Source organism: Elephas maximus, chromosome 13 (assembly GCF_024166365.1).
Source record: "Elephas maximus indicus isolate mEleMax1 chromosome 13, mEleMax1 primary haplotype, whole genome shotgun sequence".
Taxonomy (NCBI): domain Eukaryota; kingdom Metazoa; phylum Chordata; class Mammalia; order Proboscidea; family Elephantidae; genus Elephas; species Elephas maximus.
Genome location: NC_064831.1, coordinates 54,431,958 through 54,455,767, shown reverse-complemented (window position 1 = coordinate 54,455,767; position 23,810 = coordinate 54,431,958). Strand labels below are relative to the sequence as shown.

Genomic DNA, 23,810 nt, shown 5'->3' with positions numbered 1-23,810 from the left:
GCAGGAGAACAGTGGGATGCAAACCTCAATTTCTCGTGAAAAAGACCAGACTTAATGGTCTGACTGAGACCCAAGGGACCCGGAGGTCATAGTTCCCAGACCTTCTGTTAGCCCAAGACTGAAACCATTCCCGAAACCCACTCTTCAGACAGGGATTGGACTGGACTGTGAGACAGAAAATAATACTGGTGAGGAGTGAGCTTCTTGGCTCAAGTAGGCCCGTGAGACTATGTGGGCAGCTCCTGTCTGGAGGCAAGATGAGAAGGCAGAGAGGGACAGGAGCTGGTTGAATGGACATGGGAATACAGGGTGGAGAGAAGGAGTGCGCTGTCTCGTTAGGGGGCGAGCAACTAGGAGTACATAGCAAGGTGTATATAAATTTTTGTGTGAGAGACTGACTTGATTTGTAAACTTTCACTTAAAGCACAAGAAAAAAAAAATTCCCCAGCCCACAAATCTTTTATCAGCACACCTCCCGCTTAGGCTTGTAGCATACGGGAATAGGCCTTGGTGAGCAACAGGTTTTGGGCAGAGATATGCCAGAGCCACTGCCTAAACAATTCCATATAGGACAGTATGAGGATGAAAATCTGTAGCTAGAAACAGGGCTTTGAACTGGTTCCGGTTCAAACCCCTGCTGAGAATTTGCGTTTTTAACAAGTTCACTGCTCAGAATTTGCATTTCTACCCCCAGGTATACTGAATCAGAACGTACATTTTAACAAGCCCTCTGGGTGATTCTTATATGTAATAAAATTTGAGACCCACTGCTCTATTAGTGGTTCTCAGAATTGATGCCTAAACAGCAGTGTTAGCATCACCTGGGAAGTTGTTAGAAATGGAAATTCTCAGCAGAGGTTCCAGCCAGAATGAACTGGTTTGAAGTCCTGGGGAAGATCTGTCAAGGGCTCTTGGGATAAATACCATATCATAGCTGAATCTAAGCCTCAGCTGCTGAGCCCTGGCTTTTCAGCAGCTATTTAAATCTGCTAATGACTATTCTGATTTGCCTGTCTTGTAAAGGAGATGCTAACCCTCAAGGAAAGGAAAGACAGCAAGATCTTTATTGAAACTTTACACCTAGAGTCAAGCTCAGGCAAAATCTCATCGGGCAGAGAAAATAAGTAAATTTGTTTTCAGTAGGTGCTTTATATGGTTATTTCATTTTCCCCCATTTTTTGAGCTTAGGGAAGTTTAGTAACTTACCTAGGGTCACACAGCGGGTACACTTGAGCTAGGAATGTGTTTGTCCTATGTTTTTGTACAGGTCTGTGTCTTTTATGCATACACACACATGTAACCAGCAGATGGCCAGGCTTCCACCTAACTATAAAACAGTCATGGAAGATAGTTGTATAAACATTTTTTGGGGACAAAGGCCCAGAACTTTCCCACCCAGTGAAATGGTAGAATTTTGTTTCACGTGGTACCTCCAAATTCTGTGACTTAAAAAGACTGCCTTTGTTATCTTCATACCTTTCATGATCAGGGGCTTTCTAGGTTTCGAAACTATTTTTTCTTTTCCCAAACAAAATTAATAATTTATATTGACTGCATGAGCCATGTATACAACTGAGAAGCTCAGAGCTACCATATGCAAGCCATTTTCAGAAACCTTTGTGCTGTGGATAAAGCGTTAAAACAGCTGATGAAGCTTTATAATTTTCAAGTTGGTAGGAAAGAATGGGAAACCCTGGTGGCATGGTGGTTAAGAGCTACAGCTCCTAACCAAAAGGTTGGCAGTTCAAATCCATCAGGTCCTCATTAGAAACCCTATGGATCAGTTCTGCTCTGTCCTGTAGGGTCGCTATGAGTTGGAATCGACTCAACAGCAACAGGTTTTTTGGTTTTTAGGAGAGAATGGTTTTTTATGCCATCAAAAAAGACAGGAGGCTAACCAGAAACATCATTTCATCCTGTAAATTTCTTCCATAGTACTTATCAGAAACATGTACTTAAATAGTTGTTTACTGGTTTGCTGTCTCTAACATTCCCTCTCTTTCCCAATCTCTTTGTCCCTGAGGGCAGAGACCAGCTCTGATTTGTTCAGCAGTGTCCAATGTCTGCTCTGGTGCTTGGCTCATATTAGGCTCTGAATAAATACTTAATGATTTTTATTTTTCTGTTACATATGTGAGCCTTCTGTAGACTCATCAACTTAACTGATATCAAATAGTTGAGAGTGGGGGCAGTACTATGGCGGGCTGTATTATGTAGTAGAGCCATATCTTACCTGGAAGTTAGGTTCAGTGTCAATGTGCATGACAAAAATCAAGCATAGAATTACCAAAAAATCAGATACAGAATGACTCTGGAAAAACACTTACATCACTCAAAAATACAGCATTTATGGCTTTTTATGTATACAACTTTGTGCAGTTGTGCACATACATACACCCACACGTGATGTACACAGTAATGTATACTATAAAACTCCATAGAGATTATTTTCAGAAATTAAATCAATCAAAATTTATTAAGATTAAAAAAAAGACCAGAGGTTCTGGTTGGTACCAGGAAAAGTTTTGAATCTAGGCAGCTGTTAAAATAACAGGAACATGGTTCTGCTTCAACAGGAATAAAACATAGATCTGAAGAAATCATGAGAAATTGTGTGAGGTTGACAAGATCCTCCTAGAATGTTGTGGACTTCCTTGTTGTTAGGCGCTGTTGAGGTGGTTCTGACTCATAACGACCCTATAGGACAGAGCAGAAGTGCCCCATAGGGTTTCCAAGGAGCGGCTCATGGTTAGCAGCCAAGCTTTTAACCGCTACGCCACCATGGCTTTGTGGACTTCCTCAAGAGCACATGGGAACGAGCTGGGCAAATACAAGAAGCACACAGGAAAATCAAGAGTAAGAACGTCAGAAGCGATACTAGAAAGATGGGAAATTTACTTAAAATAAAAGTGAATCTTATATAAGAGGGTAGTCGCAAACAAGTAGCATGCCTCAGTTTAGATGTCCCTTAGTAAAGAATTTTAAGCCTTTTGGTCTCTAGTTGAGTAGAAAGATTCTATAACAAGAGAAAGAATGAAAATAGTGAACTTCGTAAAAGAAAGAAATCTGAATCCTTTCTCCCCAGGCCTGAGTTTTCCAGAAGTCTTTCTGCCAGAGATTTTATATATATATAAGAAAAAACCCAATGTCGTCGAGTCGATTCCAACTCATAGTTACCCTATAGGCCAGAGCAGAACTGCCCCATAGAGTTTCCAAGGAGCGCCTGGCGGATTTGAACTGCCAACTCTTTGGTTAGCAGCTGTAGACACATACCACTAAATTCAGACAAAATGGATCTTAATTGGTATAATGGGCAGCCTTGAAATTACATTTAGAGGACTATGGAGATTTAGATACTTGTCATCAGTATAAATGAATAAGTGGAGACAGCCAAAAATTAGAGTGAGGAAAAAAGTTTAGCCCAAGTTTTCTCAGTGTTTTCTGTGTGACTCAAGGTTAACCATTTGGCTCTGCTGTGCCTCAGTTTCCTTTTCATATAATAGGAAAACTTTGTTTCCTCTGTTTGCAGACCTGTTGGAGTTGAACAAGGTAATGCCAATAACGGCCTTGAATCTTTAAGGGAAAAATACTGTAGAAACACAAGACAGTATTGTTTCACATTGAAGCTGAAGGTCTGACTTTGCTGTAGAAATGGAAATACCCTAGTTACATTTTTCATAGCTTTTTTTATAATCACATTGAAGGCTTAATAGTTGCAGTTTTGAAGAATTTTTGATGGGTTCTCAAGTAATGGTAAATTAATATTTCCCAGTCTGTTCTCTGACTCAATAGAGCAGAATTCTAGCTATGATGAACCCACTACCTCTCTCATCTTGAGGGAGGTGTTTCTTTTAGAGAAGCTGAATGTGGTCAGATTGAAATACAGTTATGCACACTTGTGCCTCCTTGGAGAGGATGAACACTCCTCCTTCCACAACTCCATAACCTTTTATGCCAGTTTGGGACTCTTGACCACAGGCATCTTGTAACACCTGGGAAAAGAACTCCAGAAAAGAAACACAAATTACCGTACCTATTTGTGTTCTATAATATTGAGTCAAGTCCATTATACAGGGATCAGGACAACTGGCTTGCTAAATAATGTTTGATCCTTATCGTAACTGTATTCATTTATGAAGTCTCAAAGAAGTGTTATTAGTGCTAAACTACTGAGACATCACAAGTAAGGTTTATCACAGTGGCCTACCGACATTAGTGAATGTTACTCTCCCGAAAATAAAGGATAGATATTTGGGGGCCACCTCCTGCCTCCAGTGTGGAAGGTAGGATTTCTTGTGAAGCCAGATAGCATAACCCATATACCGTACCTATTGCCGTGGAGTAAATTCTGACTCATAGCCACCCTAAAGGCCAGAGAACTGCCCCATAGAGTTTTCAAGGCTATAAATCTTTACGGAAACAGACTGCCACATCTTTCTCTCAACTTCCAATTTTTCTAGATTAATACTTTGCACATTCCATGTTCCAGTTATTAATGGATGCTTGCAGCTGTTTCTTCTCATTTTAAGTGATGCCACATCAGCAAATGAAAGTCCCAAAAGCTTTTCTTCATCCGCATGATGAAGGTCAACTCTACTTTGAGGAGGCAGCTCTTCCCCAGGCATATTTTGAGTGCCTTCCAACCTGAGGGGCTAACTTCCAGCCGTATATCAGCCGTGTTCTGCGCAATTCATAAAATTTTCACTGGCCAGGTTTTTTAGCAGTAGGATACCAGGTCCTTTTTCCTAGTCTGTCTTAGTCTGGAAGTTCCGCTGAAATCTGCCCGCCGTGGGTGCCCTGTTAGTATTTGAAATACAGGTACCATAGCTTCCAGCATCAAAGCAACACTCAAGCCACCAGGGTACGACAGACTGAGAGGAGTAATGGAGTGAAAGGCTTGGCTTAAGATATTTCTAGTATCATGCTAGCTGGTTTACTTCTCTTTTCTCTCTACTATAAGCTCCCCAGTGGCAGAGCCTGCGTCTTATCTTTTTTCTTCTCTCCCTAAAGCATCTAGCATGGTGTCTGGCAAGTAATGAGTGCCTAGGAAATAATGGTTAGAAAGAAGAGGATGAACAGTTAGTTACGTGTGTGTCTTAGTCAACACTGTTTTGACTGCACAATAAACTAGCTTAGATCAAAAAGGGAGTTACTGGAAGACCACAAAAATATGTCATGAAATCAAGGAAAGGAAGCATACAGGTCTCACTAGGGGTTGGAGCAATGTACTGGGAAGCCTCTAGGGATGAAGACAACTGCTGTTTGTTCCTGGCTCTCTTCTGCCTAGGACTATAAAATCTCTTGCCTCTGCCTCTCTGTTTGCCTGCTTCATTCTTTTCTCCACATCATTAGCCTTCTCTGCTTCTCTCTACTTTGGTGGAAAAAGGCCTCCCAGGCAGCCCTTGCCCTGTGTCCCATTTGCGAGTTCCTAGGAAAGAGACTGGCTGACTCGACTTGGATCAGCTTTCCAGTCGTGGATCAGAAAGCTTGTGTGGAGGTACAGAATCATGGGGGCTTTGAGAACTGAGAGGAAGCAGTTGACAGGATGACAAGAGAATGGTGAGCTTACAGACGGAACTTTTCTTTCTCTGCAAGTAACACTGCTAAAAAGCAAGACATTTTGCCTTAAGACAGTTCAAACATCTTGAGATTCTCAAAGTGGAGAGGAGAGCCTAAGAAGAGCTGTGTGGTGTCCTGCAGAGGACAGTGAGCATACCCAGAATGAGGGCAGCCCTTCGCACAACTAATCGCACCTGTGTTTGTGGTAGTCCCCATACTCTTGCTGGAAAAACAGAATCTTAGGAAACATTCTGTTTATGGCCTCTAGTAATAGAAGCAGCCTTCACATATGTTGAGGGAATCTGAAATGATAAGTTGAGGCTTAAAGCCACACTTGCCAAACTTTCACCCTCTAAGGACCTGGTGCTTTCAGTGTGAGTGGCCAATGTGAAATAAGTAAATATTAGGGCGACAGCAGACATCTCATATTTAAAAAAAAAAAGTTATAGTCCTGTTTACTGGGTTGTTCCTAAAAAAATGGGTGTGGGAGTATTTGAAACTCTCTTAGCCTTTGAATATACTTTGCAGAAGGAGCAGCACCACTGTCACTGTTGTTCCTCTTAGGGAGCAGAACCTAAACATAAACGTGTGTCTGAGTTGGTGAGTCAGGAGCAAGAACCTGGGATCGGTCTGTGAAAAGCATCCCTGTCATAGAGTATATGGAACAAATTTCAGACAAAGAAACGTGCAGTGTGGTCTTCTTTTCCTTTGAAAGTGTGCCTCTGCGTTTCCAAATCTGCTTACATTGTCCAGGAAATGTTTGTAAATTATTTCCATTGATCTTACGGTTTAAGTTCAATCTGTGGCTAATGCTTAATTTCGTGAAGAAAAATAACAGGATTATTTTATATACTGGTCTTGGAAGGGTGTAATTCACATAGCCAGTACCAATAATTGCTCATCTTTAATGGAGCTAATTTAGTGGTGTTGGTGCTGTGAATTTCTGTGTTCTTCCAAGGAGGAAACATCGTGACCTTAGCCTTTATTAACTAGCTACACTAGTTAACCAAACAAGGAACTGGTGTTTCTGAAGCCCAACACTCAGTGCACAGGATAAATTTTATGGTTGTGTTTTCCTTTGCATGCATTTTCCACAAGTAGCTGCCCCATGTCTTGGGACATTTCTCATATTATTGCTAACAATGTACTCTATATTGAAATATAAGCAAAAAAAAAAAAAAAGCTCACAGGTAATGTTGTAAGAGACCTGCTCATCTGCTAAAGCCAACCACCACGTGGCCCTTCTGTACCCTGTAAAACTCAAATATCTCTAAGTCACACAAGGCGTATAGAGCAATTGCGTTTAATTACATACATAAAATGTTAGAGAAATTGTCCTTCTCCCTCCTACAAAACAAAACCACTTCTATTTTAAAACACTTTGCTGGTGAAGACTTGTGGGCCAGTAATTTCTTTTGTTGCAAATTGAGTGTTATGGGCTTATTATAGAAATCGTTTGGACTGCATACATCTCACAGGAACACAGAGTGCTGACACCTTTTCAGTGTATTGTTTTGCAAAGCGCAGAACTGCAAAGGTATTTGCTCAGTGTGAAGGCAGAATTTGTTACTTGGATTTTCTTGTCTTTTAAGGAACTTCATGAAAATAGAACATGAGGTTTTGAAAATAGACCCACGTAACTCACATGTAAGTGGACTGGGCTACAGAGTTGTGATGAGTTGCAGAAAGTTGGTATAGTACTTACGCAGGCTCATCCCAGAAGGATGTTTACCTGTGTTTTATTGACTATGCAAAGGCATTTGGCTGTGTGGATCATAACAAACTATGGATAACACTGCGAAGAATGGGAGTTTCAGAACACTTAATTGTGCTCTTGAGGAACCTTTACATAGATCCAGAGGCAGTTGTTCGGACAGAACAAAGGGATGCTGATTGGTTTAAAGTCAGGAAAGGTGTGCGTCAGGGTAGTATTCTTTCACCATACCTATTTAATCTGTATGGTGAACAAATACGAGAAGCTGGACTGTATGAAGAAGAACAGGGCATCAGGATTGGAGGAAGACTCATTAACAACCTGCGTTATGCAGATGACACAGCCTTGCTTGCTGAAAGTGAAGAGGACTTGAAGCACTTACTAATGAAGATCAAAGACACAGCCTTCAGTATGGATTGCACCTCAACATAAAACAAAAATCCTCACAACTGGACCAATGAGCAGCATCATGATAAACGGAGAAAAGATTGAAGTTGTCAAGGATTTCATTTTACACAATCAACAGCCATGGAAGCAGCAGTCAAGAAATCAAAAGACGCATTGCATTGGGCAAATCTGCTGCAAAGGACCTCTTCAAAGTGTTGAAGAGCAAAGATGTCACCTTGAAGACTAAGGTGCTCCTGACCCAAGCCATGGTATTTTCAGTCACATCATATGCATGTGAAAGCTGGACAATGAATAAGGAAGACCGAAGAAGAGGTGACACCTTTGAATTGTGGTATTGGCGAAAAATATTGAATATACCATGGACTGCCAAAAGAGCGAACAAATCTGTCTTGGAAGAAGTGTGGCCAGAATGCTCCTTGGAAGCAAGGATGGCAAGGCTGCGTCTTACATACTTTGGACATGTTGTCAGGAGGGATGAGTCCCTGGAGAAGGACATCATGCTTGGCAGAGTACAGGGTCAGCGGAAAAGAGGAAGACCCTCAACAAGGTGGTTTGACACAGTGGCTGCAACAGTGAGCTCAAGCATAACAACAATTGTAAGGATGGCGCAGGACCGGACAGTGTTTCGTTCTGTTGTGCATAGGGTCGCTATGAGTCAGAACTGACCCAACGGCACCTAACAACAACAACAAGGCTCAGGTTTGGAAAAAGCCCCATCACTGAAGCTTGTCAGTGGAAGCTTATTTACAAATAGCTGCAGACTCTAAAGGTCCTGGTGCCGTTTTCCCCGCTTCATTCTAGGTCATGCTTTTACCTTCTGTCTTTGCTCACATCTCCCTTATTTGTGTACCTGCGTGTTTCTCTTCTTTCCACATCTCACAGCCATTCTCCAGACACTGGTAATGGCTTCATGACTGGCCTTAGACTGTCCTGGCAGAGGGCAATGAGTATTCCCAGAAGGAGAACTGCCGTTTTCACAACTAATTGTGCCTGTGTTTGTTGTAGTCACTATACTTGTTAAGGAGATCAAAGGCAGTGCAAATTTGAGTCCAGACTATGGACTAGACTAACCACACCCTCACACGTTCCTCTGCTAACAGGAGTTGGTCGTAGTTAAACACTAAGAAGGGAGGTGATGTTAGTATCCCCAGAGCTGTGGAATACTGCTGAACAAAGAGATGAGTCATTGAAGTCAGTAGTTCCTGTGGGTTATGAGAAGGTGGAAACATGTATCTATTCTCTTGTTATTAAAACTTAACTACTTCCTTTCCAGTGTCTATCAGTGTCATTGATTAGAGAGACTACAATTTCTTTAAGTTTCAGTAACAGATTTGTTGTTGTGTGTTGTCGAGTTGATTCCGACTCATAGCAGCCCTATGTGATGGAGTAGAACTGCCCCACAGACTTTCCTTCTGTTTACAGGAACAGATCTCCAGGCCTTTTTTCCCTGCAGAGCCGCTGAGTGGGTTCAAACCACCAAGCTTTTGGTTAGCAGCCGAGCACTTAATCATCGCGCCACCAAGGCTCCTTAGTAGCAGACTACATAGAGATAATTTCTCACACTTGCCATCAGTATACTTATCTAGTTGCTAGGTAAACATTTTCATGTTTGTAAGAATGTAACTTTTCTATAAGAATGCTTATGACAAAAATCAACAGGAAGATCGATTTTTAACATTGGCAACCAGTATTGTTGTCACCCTTTGTCTTCAACTCCTAGGCAGCTAATTTATATTCCACCCACTTAAAAGGAGAGTTTGTCAGCTCCATACCCGTCTGCACTCTTATGTTTCCAGCAGCCTAACACACTGTTAACTTCTACCTGCATTTTCCTCTTTATGCTTCGTATTACTTTATCAGCCCTTATCAACTTATGGGCAACCTCTTAGTAATAACTTTTTCAGTCATAACACAAGAACTAACTAGCTAACTTAGTAAAAAAAGTACTATCAGCCGTGTCCATAGCACTAATTTGAGAGCCACAGAGTTATTAAAAAGAAATGGTCTCCACCCTTCAGGAAACTAGAGCCTCACTAGAAAGAAAATTTAAGGCTTACTGAGCTTCTAGTACGTTCATGGTAAAGCACTGTAGTTGTCATCGTTGGCTGCTATCGAGTTGGCTTTGACTCATGGTGACTTTATGTATAACAGAACGAAACATTGCCCAGTCCTGTATCGTCTTCATGGCCGTTGGTGTGTTTGAGTCCGTAGTTGTGGGTATTCCGTCGGTCCATCTTACTGAGGGCTTCCCTTGTTTTTGCCACTCCTCTACCAAACATGATGTCCTTTTCTAGAGGTTGGTCTTTCCTGATGATGTGTCCAAAGTAAGGGAACTGAAGTCTCTCCATCCATGCTTTTAAGGAGCATTCTGGTTGTATGTCTTCTAAGACTGATTTGTTTGTTCTGGCAGTATATTCAGTATTCTTCATCAACACCACAATTGGAATGTATCAGTTCTTCTGTTTTCTTTTTCATTATCCAGCTTTTGCTTGCATATGAGGCAACTAAAGAGACCATGGCTTGGATCAGACACACTTTAGTCATCAAAATGACATTTTTCTTTTTAAAACTTAAAAGAGGTCTTTGCGTTGGATTTGCCCAGTGGAACAAGTCGTTTGATTTCCCAACTACTGCCTCCGTTGATGTTGATTGTTGATCCAAGCAAAATAAAATCGTTGACAACCTCAGTTTCTTCACCATTTATCATGATGTTCATTGGTCCCGTGGCTGTAGTGTAATCATGAGTTCTTGAGACGCATATGTATATCCTGTGACAATATTATGAAGATGTGCTGTGGTAATATGGGGAGCCCTGGTGGCGCAGTGATTAAGAGCACGGTTGCCAACAACCAACAGGTTGGCAGTTCAGATCTACCAGCCACTCCTTGGAAACCATATGGAGCAGTTCTGCTCTGTCCTATAGGATTGCTGTAAGTCAAAATCGACTCAATGGCAGCAGTTTTGTTTATTTATTTATTTATTTATTTTGTTAGGGTAGTATGAGTAATAAAATCCTTATTTTTTCTGTGCTTTATTCTTTTGACCTTCTTTTTATTTACTGAGATATTTCTGCCTTTAACAACTTCACTAATGACCTCTGCCATAATTTTTAAAGAAATTTGCTTAACTAGCTGGTGGTTAAAAGAAACTCCAAGTGAAAGCAAAATAGTCTTCGTTTTTCCAATTTCAGAGCGCCCTCATCCTCTGCTCGGCCCTGTACTTTTTGCTAGCTGCGTATTTGCTACTCCTTCAGCCTTCAGGATGGTATTCCTCCCACCCCACCCACATCAGCTCTTAACCATCCTTCAGGACTCAATCTGTGACCCCTGCTCTGGGTGCCTTCCCCAGTTTCCTCAGCCAAGGTTAGGTGCCCTTCTTTACTGCTCCCAAAGCACTATGTTCTCACTTGTGATGTTTGATGAATAGACAAACTGACCACCAAACACTTTGAACTTAATTGAATTTGAAACTAGAAGCAGGAACACTGCAGCATTTATTCCTCAGACTAACTAACTGGTAATCAGCAAGGTAAATGAGTTCACCTTGCTTCCCTGCGAGTCTTCATGCCTCCTCGGTGACCAGAATTATAAAGTCATCTTGAATGTTCTATCAGGTCACATCTGTTCTGACTGGAGAGAGATTTGGCTGAAAGCTCAACTAAGAAAATGAGTACAGGCTGCAGCATCTGTTCCACTGACCGCTGTTCTTTGGCAAGCCACTTAGCCTCTACTCTCCCATTCAGAAATAAGGGTGACACTTGACACTTCCCTTTCCCAGGGCTATTTTGATGCTTAAGGAAAGGAATTAGGATATTAAGAGAGTTCAGTAACGGGACACTCTGCTTTCATACTGTGATTAAACTAGTGGATTTTTGGGTTTGTTTTATGCTTTTTTTTCCCCAGTCAGGAGACTTCTGGGAACAATTTATTAAATGGACTCAGAGTTAATGAAACATATACTTATCTTCTTTTCATGTTTATATTAATCTAAGCATATGCCATGTTGCTTTCTGAATTCCTAAATGGTGTGCTTAATTTATTAGGCATTTGGAGATTGACTCCTTGGTAGTTGTATTGGAAAATCAGCACTACTGTACTCTTGATGTAATCTTACCTGTGTTTTTATAAGAGAAAATATTGCTTCTTCCTTTATGACTTGAGTTTATACTATGTCAACATTATCATCAGTACCTTGTAGTCATCAATTAAGTTCATATATAGACCACGTTTTAGTAAGCCTTTAAAGAAATCAGTTAAGTTCCTATCAAAGTAACGTGACCCAGCAATACATGCTGCCACTCTGAATGTCCACGAACTTAGAGCACAGGTACACGTGGTGTTAATAGGGAAGACAGACACATGGACAAAGAAAGTGTAGTGGGAGAAGGTCAGGATTATCAGGAAGAGCCTCACTGTCCTTTGGGTAACCTCATTTTTTCTTCTAAATGCCTGCTGGAACTTTTGTGACATTTTAGTTATTGTTTACTTGTGTATTAAGAATCAGAAAAAAAATTTTTAAATAAAAAAAAAGAATCGGGCCTCTCTCAGCTTTTGAGGCACCTTTTGAAATGTGATAGATACACTCTGTATTTATAACTTAATCATAGGAAATTCAGTACTAAGGAAAGTGGAAAGTTTTCAGAGACTGGATTTTTATTCCGTAAGTATACCAGTGCTGAGCGTAGGTAGTCTTTTTGGAAAAAGAAATGCCCCCCTTCAATATACAACACACATTTTAAAAGATTTGTGTCTTAGATGCTGTCTGCTATAGAAGAAATCCATCCTCCTGTCTTGGGTTTTCTTTCCTGACTCCTTTGGATAAACGAATCTTTGAAACTACTTTGAGGCTGAAGCCTTTGGTAACTGCATATGTGAAATAAACAAGCTGTAAAATCTCAATTTCTTTGGCTCAGAAATGTGAGATTATTCCTCTGCTCCTGCCTGTCCTCACCTTCTCTTCCCCCACCATACAGATTTGAGCTCATGTTAGCAGCGTGTGTCTAGTGATAGTCCAGCTCCCAAGAGGCCCGTGAACGAGATGATTGTAAAACACTTTTCATAGTAGGGCAGACCAGGTAATCCTGATTCTTTAATTCTGTGTCTAGCTGTTTTTGTTATTAAACCAGTCTTCTTTGAGTTGATTCATAAGTTGAACTGGTTTAAATTGCAAAGGGACATTTTTCAGTCTGAGAAATGAGAGGTATTCAGTTTGTTCTTTAAAAAACAACAATGCCTTTTATTTTCTGGTATCTTTAAAATGATGCATTGTTTTTATATAGTTATTCTCAGAATTTTAAAGACTGTGCTTAAATTTTTTCCTTTCATCTCTTCCTTTGGAATATCATTTCATTTATCTGTGTATTCCATCTGCTTTCTTGGAGTGAATTTGTTTAATGTTATTACCCCTGCTGCTAATTCCCCATTTATTGGTAATCTCCCAATCTCTCACAAACACGTCAGGACATTTCAGTAGTTGTGCTAGAAGCCACTACCATTGATGGACCAAAACCAGAAAGAGCTTGACTTGGGAGAAAAAAACATCATCTTTTCTTTAAAAAAAAGAAAAAAAAGCGACAAGAAAACTGTATAAAAACAACAAAAGAGGATTACCGGTGTCCTTATGTCCATAAAGATTTTCTTCAGGACTGACTTTAGAAGACAGTCATCACCAACATATACTTTTTTGCATTGAAATATTAATATGGATATTATTTTTCACATCCAGATATTAATATAGATATAGGTTTTGTTTGCATTTGCTTCACAGTTAGATAATTTAGTTTTTTTTTTTTAAAGAATGAAAGTAGGCTAATTATTAGGCAATAATATGATCAAATTACTAAAAGCTTCTAGGTGGTTCTATTTCAGTTCTCAGCCTGATATGCGTTTAAAAATATCTCTACTTGGAGTAGTTGCTATTCATAATGCATTATGGAATCTTCAGGTAACAGCTTGGATGATAAAGAAGCCATTATCTTTCATTTGGTGTGTTTAACCCAAGTCAAATTTATGACACACTGAAAATTAGCTGTAGTGTTGTACACCTCACTGGCTGTTGTGTGCAGCATGCTCCATGTGTGAGCCGTGCATCCTTAAGGATGAATAGAAAAGCCGTTTCATAATAGCCAGGGAAAATATACAAGATAACATCTGCAGTGTACATACAACTTTCAGGTTTAGGATACAAGAGATTTCACCCGTGGCTGAAGGAAATGTAATGACTATATTGGAAATCCTTCAGAAGAAACTTCAGTGCCCCCTTAATTCCCAGGCTTTTTTGCAGTTGACCAGGTTCAGAGGGAGACCTCCTCAGTGCTTTATTTCTAGAGTAGATGAGAGATTATGAAACTGCCTACTTTCTGGTACACCGTGGATCAAAGAATCTAGTGCATTTCTGCTTTACCTGACTCTCCCACCCCATTCCCATTACCTGATAATTACTTACAGGAACTACCTTGGTTACCACATGTCTAGCTTAGGTTACATTTGAACCACTGCCCTTATCCCTAGTCTCATTAAAGGATTCCACAGTATAACATTGATAATTTCTTACACAATGGATTAGCAATGGTTGGGTAAAAGAAGAGTGAAACATATAACATTTCTCACTTAAATGCAGCCCAGGTGATAAATCATTACTGTACAGTAATCTCTGATCAAAGAGACAAACCCTCTTAGTGGCCAATGTCTGTGCCTTTCACCACAAGCACTGGCCACCTTATGGGCAGCCTTGGAAAAACCAGGCACGGAACGGAACTTGCGTGGGCATCGTTCTGTACCGATAGTTCTAATAAATGATAGCTACATCTCCTGTAGAGACTTTTATACTCAGCAGCACATTTTTTTTGTGATAAGTTAGAAGCTTTAAACATACTAGGCTTTTAACTAGCCTTAAAATGATTCCCTTCAAAAGAGATTGAGACCAATTGTTCTGATCTGAAAGAACTTCTGAAAAGACAGATCTGTCACTGTTTTCTGAGTCCTCATAATATATGTAATAAAACAAAGGAATGCACTTTATTTCTACCCTTTAGACCCATTGTTTCCCAGCTGAGGTTGCATATCAGAATCTCCTATGGAGCTATGCTTGTGTTCACTCCTAGAAATTCTCATTTATTAGGTCTGAGGTGAAGTCACTGCATCTGCTTTTAAAAAGTTTTAGAGATGTTTTCTAATAGACCCATTTCCAGTTGAGTACCACTAGCAGCTTACGTTTGAACTGGTAATGCACGTAACCCATATTACACGGAGGTGCATTCATACTGGTTCTGTGGCTTTACAAAGATGAACCCTAAAAGATAGCTAAAGCAAAATCCTAGCCATAGTGAGAATATTGAACTTAAAAAGAACCAGCGTAAACATTTCCTTTTTACAGATGAAAAAGCTAACCCAGAGAGGTAAAGGAATTTGCCAGAGTCGGCAATAGAACCAAATACTAGATCCAAGACACTGATTTGAGCTGTTTCTACACTAGCGTCTCGGACCTAGCCCCTGTCCCAGATATACTTCAAAGCCACACAGTGGTCTAGAAGTTGTTTTGAGCATCCCATAGCCTACCACGGCACTGTGAGGGCTTGGGGTACTTATAAGGAGCAGTACTGCAACAGACAGTGGCTTTTCACTTCTTTGAAATTCCTAGGCAGGAGTTATGAGTGACATTGTAGTTAGACATTATAGATATCACTCAAAATGTGTTTGTGACTTCCTTGTAAACATGGACACTTCTGGCAGGAGATGGCTAGATTGGTACTAAAGATTGTCAAGAACAGGAAGATCATTTGTCTTATTTAAACTGATCTTTAAGTATTGGCAGCAAATCTGGGAAATGTTGCCAATATTATATTTCTAAGCTGACTTTTAGCTTGTACTTCAGAAGGAGGATATCATGCCCAGATTTGCAAGTTAACCAACTAAAGGAATAATGTGCTTATTAATTAGAGTTAGGTTTGACTGGGGAGGGGGGCAAATCCAAATAACAGTAGCTTACTCAGGATAGAGATTGATTTTTCTCTTGGGTAAAGAAGTCCAGAGGAAGTGAAGTCCAACACTGGTATGATTGGTTCACAGCCACTAGAGACTCGAGTTCTTCTTGCTTTCTGCTCAGTCCAGGTCCCATGAAGGAGCTTTTCCAGAAGTACCCCGTCCAGCGATTTCTGCTGCCATCTCATTGGTCATTCTCACTGTCAGGGAAGGCTGGATGGTTATAACTGGGCATGTTGTTATTCGCAATCATTAGGGGTTCTGTTATTAAGAAAAAAAGGGAGAATGGGTATTGGGCAGACATCCAACAGTCTCTGCCGTTACCTGCTTTGAAGAATATACTACATTTATATTAGGAAAATCAGATTTTAGCAACATCAGAAACTAATTACGTAGTGCATAAATTAAATAGATCTCCAAACTGCATTTACCATGTATCTGATTAATAAAGCAATAAATCTCCAGGGAAGAATGTTCTCCTTTAGAATTCTCAGCAGGACTCACGGGGAACAGCTGTTAGGTTTTATATATTTTGAACAAGATGAGGAATGGGCTCCTCAAAACAACAGGGGCAAAAAGACACTTCAAATTAAATCCCGCTTCCTTGTAGAGATTGGGAGAATTAAAACAACTGCAGGCACAGTTCAGAGGATATTTACTGAGCTGACAGAATCAGAGTGTGCTATAGTAGATGATAGGAACTAGGAATGAATATGTTTTTTGAAAAAAGCACTCAAGGTATTTAGTGTTTAGGATGGAACGAGATAGACTAATGCAGTATGCAAAATAATGAAATATACACATATTAGAGCAATGAGTCATACTAAGTCCAGATATACAAGACCTGCCTTGGAGAGAAAGATGGGTGCATTGTGTTAAAATTTAAATATCCCAGCTATCCAAATAAAAAGGGAATGAGAAAATGGAGAGAATTTTGTTGTCTAAAATGCCTGGAGGCAGAAGAAAGCAGTATTCCACAGCATTTACGGTGATAGACCGTGTTACACATAAATGTGTATGATGGAAGTGTTTCTGTATGAGACCAAATAACAAAAGCATGTTCTGTAGTCTCTTTTGTATCCACTGTTCACATGGCAGCATTTAACACATAGTTACTGAGTGACTCATATTTACAGTGCACTTTAAAGAAAAAATTCATTCACAAGTTGCCACTTAGGTGAGAAAGTCTAGATTTTGGCTTATTTGTAGCTATGAATTTCAAATCTGGGGAAAACCTAGACGTGTATGTTTTTTCTTTTTCCTGTCAGAATTGCTTGTCAGCAACCAAACCCTGAGTGTCTGTCGACTATTTTTCAGCTGATAGAAAGCAGGAAACTGCAGACTCCTTGCGAGAAGAGGGCCAGTTGTGCTGGCCTGGGGCCAGGCTGCACTGTCTGTGACCTCAGTTCAGTCTGAGTTCTCTGTGGGGCAACAGTTGTAGACTGCTCCATGTGGCTTTGGCAGTAAGCGTAGGGAGGCTAATGAAACCAGCTACTGCAACAAGATCTGTCCGCCTGGCCTTTCAGCTCAGCGAACCATCCTTTGAACCTTTTATGACACTGCAGTTCAGGGATCCTTTGGGAAGAATAGTTTACGCTCTGATCCAATAATAGATCAGGGACCGTTTTCTGTCTTACATAGCAGTGGAAATGCCTTTGGCACTCTGGTATTAAATAACGGCTTATTTGAACATATTGTGCAGTAACTTAGCATTTCCCACCGTTATTAATTCCCGTTGAAGCAGTTCTGCTCAGTTTAAGTTCTCTAGTAGGGGCTATGAAAGGAAATGGAAATCTCACAAATTCCACTTTTTTTGTATCTGCTCAGTGCTAATACATTGTCTCATATTTTGGTTTTTGTGTCTTCCCCTCTGCACCCCACCTTCCCTCTGCATTCAGGTGAAGGCCTCCCACAGGTGTATTACTTTGGACCATGTGGGAAATACAATGCCATGGTGCTGGAACTTCTTGGCCCTAGCTTGGAGGACTTGTTTGACCTCTGTGACCGAACGTTTACTTTAAAGACGGTGTTAATGATAGCCATCCAGTTGGTAAGTTGGTGCTGCTGCTGGCTCTGCAGGAGAAGAGGCAGGTTCCCCAGCCATGGTCTTTTGGGCTGTTTGATGATTCACCATCTGTGGTGACACCTAGTGAAGGCCTGTTCCCAGGCTTGATGGCATTCTAGGAAGCCGGCTGGGGCAAAAGGCGTTAAACCAGAGAAGTCACACTGCCTCTGCAGTTTGCTCTATTTTAAGCATTTGCCACTTGGAGCAATACCCTGCCCATAACTGAAGTGGAGGCATATAATTTGGATTAGGGACAAAGAGTGTCATTGGTGAAGTTGTACAAATGCAAGTAACTTCTTCAATTAAGGTTCTGTCATTTTTCTCCCTCTCCCCTCACTGTTGCATCCAAGAAAAGATTGGGATGTAACACTCAGATTCAGAAGTTGTGTGGCCGAGAGTCTGCCTTTGTTCTCTGGCCCCCCGGTTCTCACAGATACTGACACAGTGCCTACCACACTGCATACCGATACCAATTTAAGGGGCAGTTGAGGCAGTTCCTTTGAGAAGTTTGTCGGGAATGACACAAATGCATCTTTTTGTTTGTAGTAATAATGATCTCACATACCGTCCAGTAAAAACTTGGAAATGTTAGAAAATTGACCCTGACTTTTGAGTCCAAAATTTAACTGTTCAATCTTCCCTTTTTATACTAAGCAGAAAAACTTTGTAGATAGAAATATTTAATGATATTTGAAATAATTTTATGATTATTATTTTGGATTATATTTACTTTGACATAAAAGTTGCAGCCCTGCCTCTGCTGCTGGCTGGCTGTGTGACATCAGGCCAGTGCTAGCTTCTCTGGGCCTCACTTTCCTTATTTCTACAGCAAGGAGAGCTGGGGGAGAGTCCTGTCCGGCCAGGAGAGGGAGGTGTGGGCTGGAGATATATGTGACAGAGGCCCCCGTCTCACAGGTCGTCAACATACTCTGATATCCTACCTGGGACTATGGCTTGCCTCTCAAATGTTTAACTTCTGAAGTAGCATTAAAACAACCAATTCTATTTATCATTTGCACATTGTAACACAATGAGGTAAAATTGTGTGTTATCTATCTTTTTAGCTGAACGTACCATCCCACTTTCTTTTCCTCAGCTTGATATTTGTTACGTGTGTATTTGTATCAGAAACTGTTTTTAGCTTGCAAATCAGTAAATTGCCTCTGGGAGCTGAAAAAGATGATTTTTAAAATTTTTATCTCAGTAATTAAAACCTTGGGTTGATAAGAGAAAATGTTGTGATATATCTTTCCAATACACTTCTTTAGAGCGTTACTATCACTTTTTCTTCTCTCTCAGCTTTCTCGAATGGAATATGTACACTCAAAGAATCTCATTTACCGAGATGTCAAGCCAGAGAACTTCCTGATTGGCCGGCAAGGCAATAAGAAAGAGCACGTCATACACATCATAGACTTCGGACTGGCCAAGGAATACATTGACCCCGAAACCAAAAAACATATACCTTATAGGGAGCACAAAAGTTTAACCGGAACAGCACGATACATGTCTATCAACACGCATCTTGGCAAAGGTGTGTTCGTTTTCTGCTTCGTAAAAGGGGCAGATCATTAAAACAGCTTTTTATTCCAGTAACTTTTACCCCCGTTGTGCGTTACAACTTGTGATTCTTACTGCTTCACTAGGTACATGATTTTTATATTTGAGAAAATAAGATGGTAAGTTAGTTACTTTCCTGAAGTCTCCTGTTGGGACTTAAGGATTTTTAATTCTTTACACTGTGTTTCCAAGTGCTTCGTTTCTCAGCAGAGTGGGTACTTGGATTCTTATATTAAGCTGATGTTTTACTGAGTTTAGTAATGGGTTTGGTCTGTATATACCTATGACCCCATGTATGACAGTTCTGAAAAGGACATCAGACTGCTATCTGCTTTGGGGATCAGAGTCACCACGTTCCCACTCTGATTAAGACAGTCCAGCTCAGCTGAGTATTTAAGGGTTGAAATTAGGTGAGAACACTGGGTAACCTTGCCCCTTTCCTAGTAAAATACATTTGCCCTAAAATCAGGGGTGTGATGCTTATAAACCAGGCACCTCTTTCTGATTGGTTGAAAGGAAGGCTTCAAAGTGTTGTCTCCCTGGCGTTGAAACCTTTCCTGCTTTAAAGTGAAAATACCCTGCTTGAGAAAGTGAAAGCAGGTAGGGATACTGAGCGGAACAAATATGGCATGTTCAAAGAAGCATGGACATAAAGCACGGCTCTGGCTTTCACGCTTTTATTTTATTCTTGAAAGGCCCTAATGTATTAAATTATCCTAGAATATTTTAGAGCTAGAAGATGACTTTGCAGATTATCTAAATTGACCACTTTATTTTGGCCGTGGTTAGTTTCACATAGATTAAATTAATGGAAAAGATGGGACAGTACCTAGCTAGATGTCCTGACTCAAGAACTGTTGTCCTGCTGTTATCCCATATTCCACAGCTGTGTTTCTCAGAATTTGAACAGTTACTTTATTACCTACTCCAGTGGGGTTTTTGTTTGTTTGTTTGTTTTAATCTCATTTTATAATTGGCTTTGCTGTGAAAAAAAGGAGAAGGCTTTTTTCTGTGGGTTTGATCAATACGATGATGTGGAAAGTTTCGCCCTCTAGTGCTCAACTTCTAAACTGCACTCATTGGTCCAAAGAATTTTTTATTACCAGGGGGCCTCTTGTAACAGGAAGTGGATATAAAAATGAGGAGGGGGTGGGGGGGCGGTACAGTGTGAGAAACGGCAGGGTGTGGCTTTTCTTTCAGCCCGGCTTTGTGGTAGGCCTCAGCTCACCCTGCTTGTTCTTGCTGTTCTTCACCCTTCAGTTCTGTTCATAAACTTTTTGTCAAATGGCTTCCCCCCCCCCCAATTATATGTGGTATTTTATTGCAATCTTCAGGCAAGCCATGTAGACAAAAGCTTCCAATGGTCATGCTGTTTTATTTTGTCCTTTTAAAGATTATTTCCATTGATGTACACCAACTCAGCTTTATGCCATTTATATCTCTGTCAGGTTTGCCCCCTCTTCCCATCAGTGACCACCTTTCCAAAGACCTCCTTCAGACTGCTAGCTAGAAAATGGCCTTTTCTTTCTCCATCTGCCCTGTAGAGTACTGTTCACTCTTTTCATGCCGATGCCGCATAATCGGAGTCCGCAGTTAAACGTGTTGTGCCTCTGTATTCGGAATTGGCTAAGTGGTTTCCTCCCTGCCTGGCTCCTGGGCTTTACTTTCTGCACAAGGCGAGCACAGTCAAGTCTAAGCTAGCCCCTAGTCTTGCTTCTGTAATGTCTTTTGACAGCCCTGAAGTTGATTCTGAAAAACAAACACATAATATGTCTGAGATGAACCATAATTGGCAAATTAGAAATCGAGGCATGTTGTGCTTATATTTAGTCTGACAACCAAAGAATGTATAGGATGTTTTCTGAGAAGAAATTGCAATTTTATTAACTCTTCTCCAGTTCTTTGCCATCTTTAACTTCCCAATTAAAAAAGGAAAAAAAAAAAAGAGAGAAAGAAAAATCCAGCAACTTGTTTTAGATGATAAGTTCCCAGAATGCAGGAATTCTGTTTTATGTGCCTGTAGAAGGCACCTCAGTAATATATTTTAAATGTTTAAGATAGTTATGGACATGATGCACACAGAATGGAAGCTAAGGGATTCTGCATGGCTGTTTGCCTATATGGAACAGAATTGTAAGTGTTAATTCTTAGGAGGAGTAAAAAGCACTCAGCATGTGTGTTAGGTATTCTGCAGCTTGCACCTTTGCAGACCTAGGCAGAAAGGGCTGTTTTAACAACTTCATCAGCCTCATCTGCTGCTCACTTCCCCTGGCAGAAACCAAAGGGTAAATGTAGCCCGTGTTCTGGAAATCCCATCTCGTTCAAGTTATCTCACTTTCAGATAGGTCACAGCATTGGGCGTGCTCACCACTCAGTGACTGGGGCTTGGTTTTAGGATTTACACTTTTCACTTGTCATTTACTTGCCAGTGACAGATCTATGCAAAGGAAATACATACTGTTTCTGGTTTTGATTTAAAATACTATTCCTGGTTTAGATGTACAAAGAATTAGTGAACAGAGCCTTTCCAGAGCAGAAGGGCTTCTGAAGGGATTACTTGGTTTTGAACCCCTTTCTGCTTTAATAACGGCAAACATAACGTGTGACCTGTCTTCCCTCTTAGAGCAAAGCCGGCGGGATGACTTGGAAGCCCTGGGCCATATGTTCATGTATTTCCTTCGCGGCAGCCTCCCCTGGCAAGGACTCAAGGTATCCTTGGAAGTGCTCAGTGAGGGCTTTGTTTCCAGGCTCAGTTGTCAATGAAGGGGCTGCTGACTAGATGTCTGAAGAAGTGCACAGGGGAAGATGAGGAGGAAGGACTTGTTACAAGCCCTGTAAATGCCCACTTGGGCTTTAGAAGCTCTGTCTTGTTCATATCTATGTTCTTCCCCTCCTCAGTCCTTTCTTCCTTGTTTTTGGGTTTTCAATAACCTTTTCCCTCATTCCCTTCCAGTCTCAGCAGCACTGCTTTTCTCTCTCTGTCAGGATTCCTCCCCCACTACATCATGGAGCAGAAGGAGTGTTCCCAGTGTGTCAGGGAATTTCTGGAACAAATTGTTGACAACAGCTGCTACACATTTTACCAGCAAGGCCAGCAGGGCTGGGGGTGCCTTTAAAGGGAACTGGAAAATACTTGTTCGTCCTACGTAGGCTAAATGCCCACCTGAAATAAAATGAAAATCCAGACTTAACATTGCTGTTCAGGTGTATTACTGAATAAATGCCTATTCAGACAATAGCCATTCCTTGCGAAACGTGCAGGATTTATTAGGTAGGTGTTAGTACAGTGCCTTCATGTCAGAATTAACTACTAATATAATTATAAGCCTTATAATTACTCTGTGCTCAGGCTGTTAGACTAGGAAATGGTAAGCTTCTACCTGAAGTCCCATCAGGGAGGTGTAAAAGTGAGGCTTGTTTCTGAGCTCTCATTTATTTTGACGTGTTCGTATAGAAAGAAATGTGATCAGTAGCTTGGGGTACTTCTACACACTCTGCCTCCAGAAGGGCAAAATGGTTCGTTTTGCTGTGCTTTCTAGGACATGATCCTGAAAAGCAAGGCTTCTGCCCTTTCCCTTTGGGGTGATTTTATTTCTTTCCCTTAAATTCCTCTCCTGATAATGCCTCCATGATCTTCTCCTGATCATATATAGATTCTCGTTGATACTGACAACTTTCAAAGATAGTTTCACGTCCTACTTGTTCATCATATAGCTAGGCAATTCATTAGCATGTAATTAATTGCATGAATTTTTGTTACATCTCTTTTCACAGTCTGTGTATGGATCATTTTAGTGGTAGTTCTGGCTCTAAAATGTTTCCAACTTCAGAACAGCATTCTTGAAACTGAACACAGCATGGTAGGTCAAGGCTCACAAGAATTCCTTCAGAGCCCACTGTTGGTCCAAGGTCCAGGAGCCCTCTGTCCACAGTCCTGGGCATACCAGACTTGGACTGCTTTGATCTGATGATGTACAAAACTTGTCTGGTAGACATGTTGAAATCATAGATAACATTTTTTTCCTCCAGGAGCACATTATTGAAAGGCATTTTTTCATTTCTTGTTCTTTTTCTTATTCAGCTTCCTGATAAATATGTAATAGAGTTGTCTGTATTCCTGCCCCCACTTAGGTTAGCAGCACTTTCAGTCTGTTCATAGAACCGATTTAAGGGGGAAGATTGAGTCACAATTGAACTCCAGTGGCGAGGAAGGATTATTAAGCTTCTGCAGTTTTGAAAATACTGCTACATCATGTGTTCATTTTCTTATCCTTGCCCCTTAGCTTAGTAAATATGATGCCGTTTATCTGAGACTACTAAGTATATTTGCAAGTAAAATTTTCCAGAACATAGCAGATGTTTTGCGTGCCTCTAAATACATCACCTCTACTATGTTTCTTTCCTGTTAGTGTTAGAGAGTAAAAGAACTGAGATTGATTAAACAAATCCTGCCAAATTAGAGCGAAACAACCATTGTGTCCCCAAACATATCGAACCTTCCATATTTAGCATCTCTTTCCAAATC

General features: G+C 40.6%; 1 protein-coding gene across 7 annotated transcripts in view; it reads left to right on the top strand.

The window, feature by feature from the left end:
- CSNK1G1 (casein kinase 1 gamma 1) overlaps window positions 1-23,810 on the top strand; it is a 159,547-nt gene that overhangs the window by 99,683 nt on the left and 36,054 nt on the right. For all 7 annotated transcript variants that reach the window (XM_049905179.1, XM_049905178.1, XM_049905175.1 and 4 more), the window contains 3 exons: window positions 17,559-17,710; window positions 19,025-19,259; window positions 21,909-21,994. In XM_049905179.1, the coding sequence (XP_049761136.1) occupies window positions 17,559-17,710; window positions 19,025-19,259; window positions 21,909-21,994 (473 nt within the window). The remainder of the gene's footprint in view (window positions 1-17,558; window positions 17,711-19,024; window positions 19,260-21,908; window positions 21,995-23,810) is intronic.